We start from the raw sequence: 11,494 nt of genomic DNA, 5'->3' as shown, positions 1-11,494 counted from the left end.
GGCATCATGCTCTGGATCTTCAGCTATTCTGTACTAGCCACACCAGCCATTGATGCTCAGAGCTTCTTTGATTTCTCCTAGTCATCCATCTTTTTTTCTTTCCCCCTATTTCTATAAGCACCATTCTGGATGCTTGTGGGAGCTGAAAAAACTTGGAATTTGGGTAACTAAAGTGTTTCTGTTGTCTCAATTGTGAGGCATTTATAGAACATCAGACAGAAACATTTTCAAGCACAAGTTCAAACTCCAAACACCAAATGCCATACAGACTTGTGCAGTGGTCACGCCTCACAGAAGTGTCACTCCACGACAGGAAGATGGGTTCAGAATAATTTCCATACAAGCATCCTCTTTCCTGCAGTAATTCTCAAGAGCCAGGCCAGCTGTGCTCCATTATTGGTTAATGATTAATTTGTACATTATTTTTAGTTTTTTCATTTTAAAATTGGAATAAAATTTATATATCTTGGGGGGGCTTCCCTGGTGGTCTAGTAGTTAGGATTCATGCTTTCACTGCTGCGGCCTGGGTTCAATTTCTGGTCTGGGAACTGAGATACCACATCAAGCTGCTGCACGACACAGCCAAAAAAAAAAAGTTATGTAAATCACATTAAAGTTTAGTAGTTTGCAGTCTGCACCCTACCTCCAAATGAGGTGAGAGGTTTCTAGGGACTGGGGTCTTTTGAACAGATAAAATGATAAGAAATGAACTGGAAAACCAGTCTGGGCTCTGCCAGGGACTCCAGGGCTCCCCTAGGCCTTGTGAGGCAAGGAAAACAAAGAAGGTACTAGCGATGCTGGCTGCTTTATTTGCCTCTGCCAAGAAAATTCTATTGTCTAATTGATTGCTATTGACAGCAGTTGATTCAAGCCTGTTTTTCTGGAACCGATTTTTAGATTAAAAGGCACAGAACAAGTCACAGCTGGGAAATCATGGAGTCAAGAGTGAGTCATGACTGTGAGGCTGTGACTTAACTCTGGCTTGACTCTGTTAAAGGAGTCACTTAAGATTGATGCTTTGGAGTTCCCATTGTGGCTCAGTGGTAATAAACCTGACTAGTATCCATGAGGATACGGGTTCAATCCCTGGCCCTGCTCAGTGGGTTAAGCATCCGGTGTTGCCATAAGCCGTGGTGTCGGCCGAAGACATGGCTTGGATCTGGCGTTGCTGTAGCTGCAGTTGATGCCAGCAGCTACAGCTCTGATTTGACCCTTAGCCTGGGAGCTTCCAAATGCTGCATCTGCAGCCCTAAAAAGAAAATAAAAAATACAATAGATTGATGCTTTGCCTAACTGATGGTGGGGCATCACCTCTCCTCTCTGGGTCTCAATCTCATCATCTGTGAAACAAAGGATTGCTCTAAATATTTTCCATAATTCCTTCTAAGTTGAAATCTCTAAAGCCAATGCACACACGCATTCTCAATGTGCATACAAGACACTTCTCTCTGCTAGATTTTTTCATTACTTCTCATTAATACATTACATGTTGATCCTGTTAATAAAAGAATGCTATTTTTTTGGAGTTCCCGTCATGATGCAGCGGAAATGAATCTGACTAGGAACCATGAGGTTGTGGGTTTGATCCCTGGCCTTGCTCAGTGAGTTAAGGATCCGGCATTGCCGTGAGCTGTGGTGTAGGTTGCAGACATGGCTCAGATCTGATGTTGCTGTGGCTGTGGTGTAGGCTGGCGGCTACAGTTCTGATTCGACTCCTAGCCTGGGAACTTCCATATGCTGCAGGTGCGGCCCTAAAAAGCAAAAAAATTAAAAATAAAAAAGAATGCTATTTTTAGTTCTACTTAATTAATCCCTGTGAAAGCAATATTTAATCTTTAGCATGTTTTTGAGTTAAAAACTAAAAAGATCCTGCAGCTGACCTTGCCTTCCAGGGGCTCCACCTACCAACATCCCCCGGCTCCAGTGGCATCGCCACAGATTGGCAGTGTCTTCGGCACTGGAAGGGAGGAATGAGCTGCAACATGGCCTCGCCGCTGCCGATGGTAAACAGGTCATGCATCCTATGCATCTGGAGGGAAAAACACGAGGGAAGAAAAGGAAGGGAAAAAAAACTCAAAATAAAACCCAGGGGCATGGGAGCTTAATACACAAAATCCTTACACATGTGGCTCTGAGTTTCCTAGCAGCCTAAGCAAAGAAGAAGATGTAACCAAGAACACAATCACGTTCATGTCCAAAAGACAAAAAACAAACTAGTTTCTCCTAAGCAAGGCATCTCCTGGTCCTGAGACCTGGAGTAAAATTTCTAAGGTTTTTCCTAAAGAGACTTTGTATAGTTTTGTGGGCAACATCTTCAAGGACAGCCCTACAGCAGAAAGAGTACAAGCTTCATAATTCACAACTATTTCTAGCCACAGTTTCAGAATAGGTCAAAAGCCAAATATCTAATTGTACTTTCTTTGTTTTTAATTTTTAGAGCTGCACCTGGGGCATATGGAAGTTCACAGGCTAGGGGTAGAAATGGAGCTGCAGCTGCTGACCTACGCCACAGCCATAGCAATGTGAGATCCAAGCTACATCTACAACCTAAGCTGCAGGTTATGGCAATGCCGGATCCTTATTCCACTGGAACCCGCATCCTCAAGAATTCTAGTCAGGTTCTTTTAACCCACTGAGCCACAACAGGAAGTCCTCTAACTATATTTTAACAAAAGTCTAGCAGAGGCCAAAATATAGTGGCCTAAATATGCAATCTTTTGAGGGTCTAGTTTGATCCAAATAGGTGGTTTGCATATCCTTTGGGCTATGGTCCTTGGAATATTATTTCTTAGTGTCAGGCCTTTGATGAAAACTGAACAGCAGCATGTTCAAGTTTACACTTTTTTGGCAAGACCCAGGTAAGCAGAAACATCATGCTACGGATTAAAAACTAATGGCAGGGGAATGGCCTGGTGGCCTAGTGGGTTAAGTATCTGGGTTGTCACTGCAGTAGCCCTGGGTCACTGCTGTGGTGGGGGTTGAGCCCTGGCCCAGGAACTTCCACATGCCTCAGGTATGGCCAAAAGAAAAAAAAAAATTCACAGGAGTTCTCTGGTGGCCTCATGGTTAAGGATTGGGCATTGTCACTGCAGTGGCCCCAGGTCACAGCTGTTGCATGGGTTTGATCCCTGGCTGGGAAATTCCACAGGCTATGGCTGTAGCCAAAAAAAAAAAAAAAAAAAAAAAAGCCAAAACTAGTGAAAGTAAGATCAGCCTCTGATTTTGAAAACTAAGGAGATGAGGGCATCCTACTGCTGCCAACAGGCGTCAGGTGGAACCTGCTGTGTGCCAGGGAGGTATATACCTGGGGGCTGAGAAAAGCAGGGAGCAAAGAGAAAGGGAAGGGCTGGCCTTGCTCAGGCTTCCCATCCCATCTAGACAGAGAGAGAACACTCCTAAGGCCTCCCTTTCCCTCCCCTCTTCCCCCTCCTTCTCACCCGTGGCCTATAGGAAAACCCATTACATGCCCTTACAAAGCAGAGATCACAAGTCTGACTCCCTGGGCCATGTCCTGGTTTCTTCTTCACCACATGGGGCCTCCAGAGCCTTGGGGTTTGGCCCCACGCTCTCCCGCCCCCTAACCCTGGTCTCTCCATTGCTCCCACAGGTCCTGGCCATGACTCTGTGTCCATGGAAATCCTAGAGCCATTTCAATTGCTGTGTGTAGTGACAGAAGGAGGACTAGTGTCTTTTATTTTTTGGCTGCACCCACAGCATGTAGAAGTTTCTGGTCAGGGATCAAACCAGAGCCACGGCAGTGACAATGCTGGATCCTTAACTCACTAAGCCACTGGGGAACTCCAGGCCTAGTGTCTTGAGCTGGCCTGTGACTGACAGGAACTAACAACAGCAGAAGCTCTGATATCGCCAGTCTTGAAAAAAATCCCAGGAGACCAAAAGTAAGTGGATGCACCTCTGTTTCGTGTAGGCCTGGGCGGGGGTGGGGCCATGTGCCTCCACATTCAGGAAGAGGAGAAACAGGAAGCAGGGGCAGCCCTAGGGAACACTGTGGAGTGGGAAAAGTGGGTCTTGGGGCTCTTCACCTCTTCCCCCTCTTTTTTTTTTTTTTTTTGTCTTTTTAGGGCCATACTTGTGGCATATGGAAGTTCCCAGGCTAGGGGTCAAATCAGAGCTGTAGGTGCCAGCCTACACCACAGCCACAGCAACATGGGGCCCAAGCCACATCTGTGACCTACACCACAGCTCAGGGCAACGCCGGATCCTTAACACACTGAGAGAGGCCAGGGATTGAACCCAAATCCTCATGGATACTGGTTGTGTTTGTTACCGCTGAGCCACAACAGGAACTCCCCCCCAGGGCCTCATAACAGTCACATCCCCTTGGCCTCTTGGATCCTGGGTCCACAGACGTGTGGCTTTACCAGGGTCCAGGGCCCAGTGATGTGGATCCAGGGCGGAGTGACAAGGCTGTGGAGAAGGGCTGGGGGCCGGGGGGGGGCTTGAGCCAGGGTGGGGAACAGATGCTCTAAGAAACCAGACTCCCAGGATTTTTGCCTATTTGGGCCACTCCCCTTCCCGAAACATCCTCGAGAACCACAACAAGATGACTTTCTTAGGCGTCTGTGTAACTTTGTATTTACCCCTTTGGCTGGGCTCCATGGTGTCCCTGTTAAGTAGAGTGGTGAAATTAAGATTCAAGTAGGAAAACCCAAGATAAAGGCCCTCGCCCAGAATTATATCATAATTATGAGTATGAAATCATATTAGGGCCCTGAGTTCTAGCTGAAGAAAGCAGGATAAACTTCTTTAAAATCCAAGGCAAGAGCCCAGCACCTCCACCCTACAGCTGGCAGACAGAAGTTCTTACTTCTAGACAAAATGAGTGTTTTTAAAGGCTTTGAAATTCCTTTAACGCGATTCAGCAAAATTGGGGCCAAACAAGAGTGTCAGGAGGTTGAAGACACAATCCAGAGTTGGTAGGTGGCCACAGTGCAGCAAATTTAATTTTTTGACAGAGGAAAACTCATCCTTTTAATTTTTCCAAACCAATTCAGCCTCAAAAACCTTCCCCAGGAATGACACTCAACATGGAGCAATTAAGAGAAAGGTAAACAGACACAAACACAGAACAGCTCTGCCTAGTCTGCTGGCCCCAGAGATGTAACCATGGGCTCTGGGGACTCGGCCAAGGACTGAGGTAAGGAGCACTGCCGCCCGCACTGGGCCGCCTGCTCAGCACGTGCCTATCTTCCCTTTGTTCCCAAACCTCTCTGTGCTCCCGAGCTTTCCGCGCCCCCAGTTCTTGTCTGCACTTTCTCTTGTGTTTATTTTGGGGGAAAGCCAACCTAGGGGTGGAAGGTGAGGAGGGTCTTCTCGTTAACTTGCTGTGTCCTTGGGTGAGTCATCATTTAATCTCTCTGGGGCTCAGCTTCCTTATCTACAAAATGAGCAGGTTGGACTATGCAGTTACATACTATTCATTTATATACATCAGCCTGCTTGCTACCTTGGGGCAGGGAGGACCGACCAACGGCTCAGGACCCTTCAAAGTTTAGGATTCTGTTTCCTTTAATGTAGACAAGCAGCTTGCCCGCAGGTGGGAAGGGCAGGAGACAGAGCGGCCAGGTAACTAGACGTTCCGTAGGCACCCATTCGGTAACGAGGTGAGCCACTGTAGGTCTGGTGGCAAGGGGGCAGGAGGAGAGAATTTTCCACTATGTGGGTGTCCCCTCAATTCACCCTCCAAGTTGACATGCAGGGAAGGCTCTGACTAGGACATCAGCCCAGGTCCCCAGTGAGAAATGTTCTTGCCCCACGTCCTCTCAAAATTTCCTACCTTACTCCCCGCAATAGGTTCCGGTTGAAGAAGGAAGCACTTTTTCAAGGAGGCGTCTTTTGGAAACGGCAGGAAGGTGAAGACAGGAAAAAGCTCAAGTAAAATGTGTGATCTGTTCAGAGGTCTTCTCCTGTGAAACGTGTGAGAGAAAAAAAGTAAGTGAACTGGGCAAACCAGCCTAACTCGGTGACGAACAGAGAGTACCGCCAGGGTGGGAAAGCTGTGGGCGGTGGGTGAAGAGGGGAAAAATGTCAGGACAATATTTGAAGAATTTGGTCCATGAAGAACAGTCATGCTAAACCAATGAACCGTGACTTGTACACACACACAAACGCTACAGCCGCAATTTGTCCATGTGGGTGGGGTGTTTATAAAATCCAGCTAAAACAACATATAGAGGAAAAAAAGAAACACTCCATTCATCCCATCTGGGAAAAGCGTCTGAAGTAACAGCAAGGAGGCAAGAAAAGAGAAGAGGGAAGAGAAAGGGCCAAAAATCATGAACCTTTTGAGGTGAAGCAGCAAGAAGTGGGAAGCCGGATATGCTTGTTAAACTGAGTATTTGATTATGCAACGAAGGGCAAATTTAAAGAAAGGCAGAGGCAGAGAAATTACACAACAAAAAGCCTGAAAAGGCAATTTTAATTCTCTTTGGAATGTTCTAGAAGGAAACTGGCTTGCCTTTGTTTCTAGAAAGCAACTTTCACCCCAAGAACTAAATGGACCATGTCTTCTATAGGACACAGGAAGGAAGAGCGGGATAGCCTGGAGTTTCAATCCTGGCTGGGTGACTTTAAGCAAAGTACTTAACCTTCCTGGGGAGTTCTCGTTGAGGCGCAGTGGTTAACAAATCCGACTAGGAACCATGTGATTGTGGGTTCGATCCCGGGCCTTGCTCAGTGGCCCGGGATCCAGCGTTGCCGTGAGCTGTGGTGTAGGTCACAGACATGGCTCAGATCTGGCATTGCTGTGGCTGTGGCTGTGGCCGGTGGCTACAGCTCTGATTAGACCCCTAGCCTGGGAACCTCTATATGCCGCAAGTGCAGCCCTAGAAAAGACCAAAAAAAAAAAAAAAAAAGCACTCAACCTTCTGATTCCCACACTTTTTTTTTTTTTTGGCTTTTTAGGACCACACCTACGGCATATGGAGGTCCCCAGGCTAGGGGTCCAATCAGAGCTACAGCTGCTGGCCTACACTATAGCCACAGCAACACAGGATCCAATCCACATCTGCAACCTACACCACAACTCGTGACAACGCCAGATCCTTAACCCACTGAGCGAGGCCAGGGATCGAACCCACAACCTCATAGTTCCTAGTCGCATTCGTTTCCGCTGCCCCATAAGGGGAATTCCTCTCACCCTTTTCTGATCCAAAAAATGATAATTCCTATTTCCCAGTGCTATTATGTGTATTGCTAATGAGTAACAGACACTAAGCACCAAGGCACGCTGTCTGGCACAAACAAGTGCCAAGAAATAAGTTTCCCTTCTATTCTTTTTCCCCCTTTTTGGGCATGCCCACAACATGTAAAAGATCTTGGGCCAGGGATAGAACCTGTGCCACAGCAGTGGCAACGGTGAATCCTTAACCGCTAGGCCACCAGGGAACGTCTCCCTTCTATTCTTCGTGCTCTCTCTGTGGTCCTCAACCTCCAGGACTCATTCAACATAAACAAAATGCTAAACACGTACTCAGAAGTAAATTACGATTCTACTAGGCAATCTGGGTGTCTGCCCACAGTGGCTCCCCCTTTGACTTATCTCCCTTAGTTGGTTTTTCAACAGCATGTGCCTGAATTATCAATCATATGATCTGGGGGTATGTGTGTGTGGTGCAGTGTGGTGTGATGTGTGTGTGGTATGGTGTGTGTGTGGTATGGGTGTGTGTGTGTGTGTGGCCACCCTGTGGCATATAGAAGTTCCCAGGCCACAGATCAGATTTGAGCCACAGCTGTGACCTACACCACAGCTGTGCCATTGTCAGATCCTTAACCCTCTGTGCCAGGCTGGGGATCAAACCTGCAGTCCAGTGCTCCAGAGACACAGTGGAGCCCATTGCGCCACAGTGGGAACTCCTCGAAGGGCGTGTGTAAAGCACGCGCATGCAGTGTGGGCACAGCAGTAGGTGGTACCAGTCTGACAGCTGGTCCGCCCTCTTTCTACCCACATGCAGACTGAGCCCCTTTACACTTACCAGGGATAAGGAAATGGGAACCACCGGTCAGGAAAGCAGCGCCACCACTTGGCGAAAAACTCTTCGGTGAAGCCTTCTGTCACCTCAGGGTACTGGCACAAAAACTGCTGAAGCTCCTCAGATGTCAGGGGCCGTCCGGTCTTGGCAGGGCAGAAAACAAAAGTGCAACAAAACCATGTGGAGTTACTCATCAGGAATGTCACAGAGCTTGCTGTTTTCTAGTCACCCACTGATCAGTGGGAGACTCTGCTCACTTCTTGCTCACCTTGATCACCAGAGGATGGAGTCTCTCAAACTTCACTGGGGTGTCTTCCAGGAGCATTACTTTCAGGGGCAACTTCTGGGTGCAGCCGGTGCAGTTGGCAGGGATGGGGTCTGACTCATTCTGCTCACAGTCATTTGTCCACCAGGGGTCAAAGTCTGAGAGAGGAAGAAGGGATGTGGAGGAAGCAGAGGCAGCAGGTAAACCAGTATCCCCAGCAATGGAACCAGAGAGCTATAAGAATAATTTATTTATTTATTTATTTATTTGTCTTTTTTTTGCTATTTCTTGGGCCGCTCCTGCGGCATATGGGAGGTTCCCAGGCTAGGGGTCGAATCGGAGCTGTAGCCACCGGCCTACGCCAGAGCCACAGCACCGCGGGATCCGAGCCGCATCTGCAACCTACACCACAGCTCACGGCAACGCCAGATCGTTAACCCACTGAGCAAGGGCAGGGACCAAACCTGCAACCTCATGGTTCCTAGTCGGATTCGTTAACCACTGCGCCATGACGGGAACTCCAGAATAATTTAAAAAGCTAACAGTGATAAGCACTGGCAACCTCTGAAAAGGTAACTATGAAATAAGGTAGCCCCAGAGCAGGAAACAGAGCACTTAGGGGACAGAGGTGGAAAGGAGAGGTACTCCTCTCTGTATACCCTTTTGGATTTTATGGAAAAAAAAAATACATATATATATATTTTTTTGGCCACACCCATGGCATGGGGAAGTTCCTGGGCCAGGAATCGCACCCTGCCACAGCAGTGACAACACAAGATCCTTAACCCACTGTGCCACCAGGGAACTCTCCACAAAATATTTTTAAACATGTACAAGTATCCCCTAAGTCAAGTCAGCAACTGAAGTTGAACCGTTTGAGAAGCTATGTTCAGCGACATGAGGTTGGACATGCCGTTTTCTAACCTGTGACCCAGAGGGCTGAACAGTGGGGGAGGGGCAGGTAGAAAGGATGGTCCCACCATCAGTGATGAGTCCCTCTGCATCCATGTCTTCTCCAACACCCCAAACCCTTGGCTCACAAGTACAAGTGGAGGCCAGGATGGCTCTGGGAAGGAAGAGTGAGAACAGGGCACGGAAAGAAGGAATGGAGCAGAGATAAGACTTTTCAGGGGCCCATCTTTTTTTTTTTGTTTTTAGGGCTGCACTTGCGGCATATGGAGGTTCCCAGGCTAGGGGTCAAATCGGAGCTGTAGCCACTGGCCTATGCCACAGCCACAGCAATGCCAGATCCAAGCTGCTTCTGTGACCTACACCAGAGCCTACAACAACACCGGATCCTTAACCCACTGAGGGAGGTCAGGGATCGAACTTGCGTCCTTGTGGATCCTGGTCAGATTCGTTTCCACTGTGCCACAAAGGGAGGTCTTGTCTTTTTTTTTTTTTTTTGGTCTTTTTATTTATTTATTTATTTTTTTCTTCTTAGGGCCACATGTGGAAGTTCCCAGGCTAGTGGTCGAATTGGAGCTGCAGCTACCAGCCTACAGCACAGCCACAGCAATGCCAGATCCAAGCCGTGTCTGCAACCACAGTACAGCTAGCGGCAATGCTGGATCTTTCACCCACTGAGTGAGTCCAGGGATCGAACCCACATTGTCACGGATACTACTTGAGTTTGGAACCTGCTGAGCCACAAAGGAAACTCTCAGGGGCCCGTCTTCAGAGTAAAGTGAATTGCATCTGCCCATGAGCTCGCCCTGCCCAGCTCAGAGCGGGTAGGGTTGCTAACCGTGGTTTCTAGGCCCAAGGACTAGATGGTCAGCACTGTAAGAATGCCCCACCCAGACCCTGACCCTGATGTGAGTGCTCCCTGGCTCCCCGACACCTTTCTCTGAGGGGCTGGCTCTGTTTCCACGCAGTCCTCATTTACTCTGTGTTCCTTCCCGCTGAGACTATTCTGTTCACAATATTATTGCATTATTTCTTGTTTGCTTTCTGTTCCATTCTGGGTTTCGTCTGTGTTCTCTGAGATGTGTTTGTGATAAACTCTAATTTGAGTCCAACAGATTGTTTCTGATGAAAACCCAACAGAAACCCAATCACGAGAGCCTAGAACAAAAGTCAACAACCAAATGTGTCCGAGATGAAGTCAGTTCTTTAAACCAATAAACACACGTGGAAACTGACTTTTAACCACAGGAACGTTCTGTGCAGTCAGCCTAAGGCAGCAGCAGTGCAGAGTAGGAAACCCTGTGTTTGTGTGAGTATCTCCTAAGCACCTTCCAGCTCTTGCAGACAGAACCTGTGTCCCTCTGAGGCAGCTGCCACCCACGCTTCCCATCCGGAGCACTGCACACTGTGTAGCACCCACAGCGCTCGCCACCAGCCCCGGGGGCAGCAGAAAGCCCTTTAGTGGCACCTGTTTCGGTGGCATACTGAAAGTTATACTTTCTTTTTGTCCTTCTGGAATATTTTCAAATGCTCCTTATTAGAGGTCAAATATGGTGAATTCTTGCCAAAATACAAGAACTCTGAGTAAGGGACATACCATGAGGCATAAATAATCATAACATGCTACACAAACAGAGCATTTCAGTTTCCAAAGGACTTATGAGGGAGGGGGAAGGAAAACTAACGTGCTAAGCGCCAAGCCTGATGCTAGGCATTTTCGCAGGTTATGTAGTTTCCTCTTTATAATTATTGCAGCACTGACACTCTCAATTTATAGATAAGCAAACTGAGAGTCCTCAGAGCAGCAAGGTTCCAGAGCACATGGGAAGAGCACAGGAGGCAGTGAGGCCAGCGAGGTGAGGACAGAGGCTGCTGAGAAAACCTGTGCTGGGGGCTTCTAGTGCAGGACAGGAGGGAAAGGGTACTGTTTTGCTCTGTGTAGCTCATACATTTTTAAAAAACAAAACAGCTTTATCGAGACTGAATTCACATACCAGAAAATTCATTCGTTTAAGGTGCACAATTTAGGAGTTCCTGTTGAGGCTCAGCAGAAACGAACCCAACTAGAGGAAGAGCTACTTTTGATTCCTCTGTAGGCTTTGTCGTCAAGGTGAATACAGAATGTGCTTATACTGGGTGGGAAGGGACCGAACAGCAGCGAGGCAGTAACTGGGAGCAGGGGCCAGTGTACAAGTGGGGCTCTTCGTCCCCTTCTCATAGCATTTCCAATAACAAAAGGAGAAGTGTCCAGACTTCAGCTTGGCCTCCATCTATCTGAAAAGGTTTTATCTGATGTGTGCTCTGTATAACAGGCTGGAGCCAATGTGCT

At 47.8% G+C, this 11,494-nt stretch overlaps 1 protein-coding gene across 3 annotated transcripts in view; it reads right to left on the bottom strand.

Moving 5' to 3' along the window:
* Window positions 1–11,494, bottom strand: part of C9H6orf89 (chromosome 9 C6orf89 homolog) — a 36,872-nt gene that overhangs the window by 7,364 nt on the left and 18,014 nt on the right. For all 3 annotated transcript variants that reach the window (XM_047794715.1, XM_047794716.1, XM_047794717.1), the window contains 4 exons: window positions 8,260–8,414; window positions 7,995–8,134; window positions 5,798–5,927; window positions 1,906–2,029 (listed from right to left, as the gene is read on the bottom strand). In XM_047794715.1, the coding sequence (XP_047650671.1) occupies window positions 1,906–2,029; window positions 5,798–5,927; window positions 7,995–8,134; window positions 8,260–8,414 (549 nt within the window). The remainder of the gene's footprint in view (window positions 1–1,905; window positions 2,030–5,797; window positions 5,928–7,994; window positions 8,135–8,259; window positions 8,415–11,494) is intronic.

The sequence above is a fragment of the Phacochoerus africanus genome, chromosome 9, assembly GCF_016906955.1.
Source record: "Phacochoerus africanus isolate WHEZ1 chromosome 9, ROS_Pafr_v1, whole genome shotgun sequence".
NCBI classification, from domain to species: domain Eukaryota; kingdom Metazoa; phylum Chordata; class Mammalia; order Artiodactyla; family Suidae; genus Phacochoerus; species Phacochoerus africanus.
This window is presented reverse-complemented; position numbering and strand designations above follow the sequence as displayed.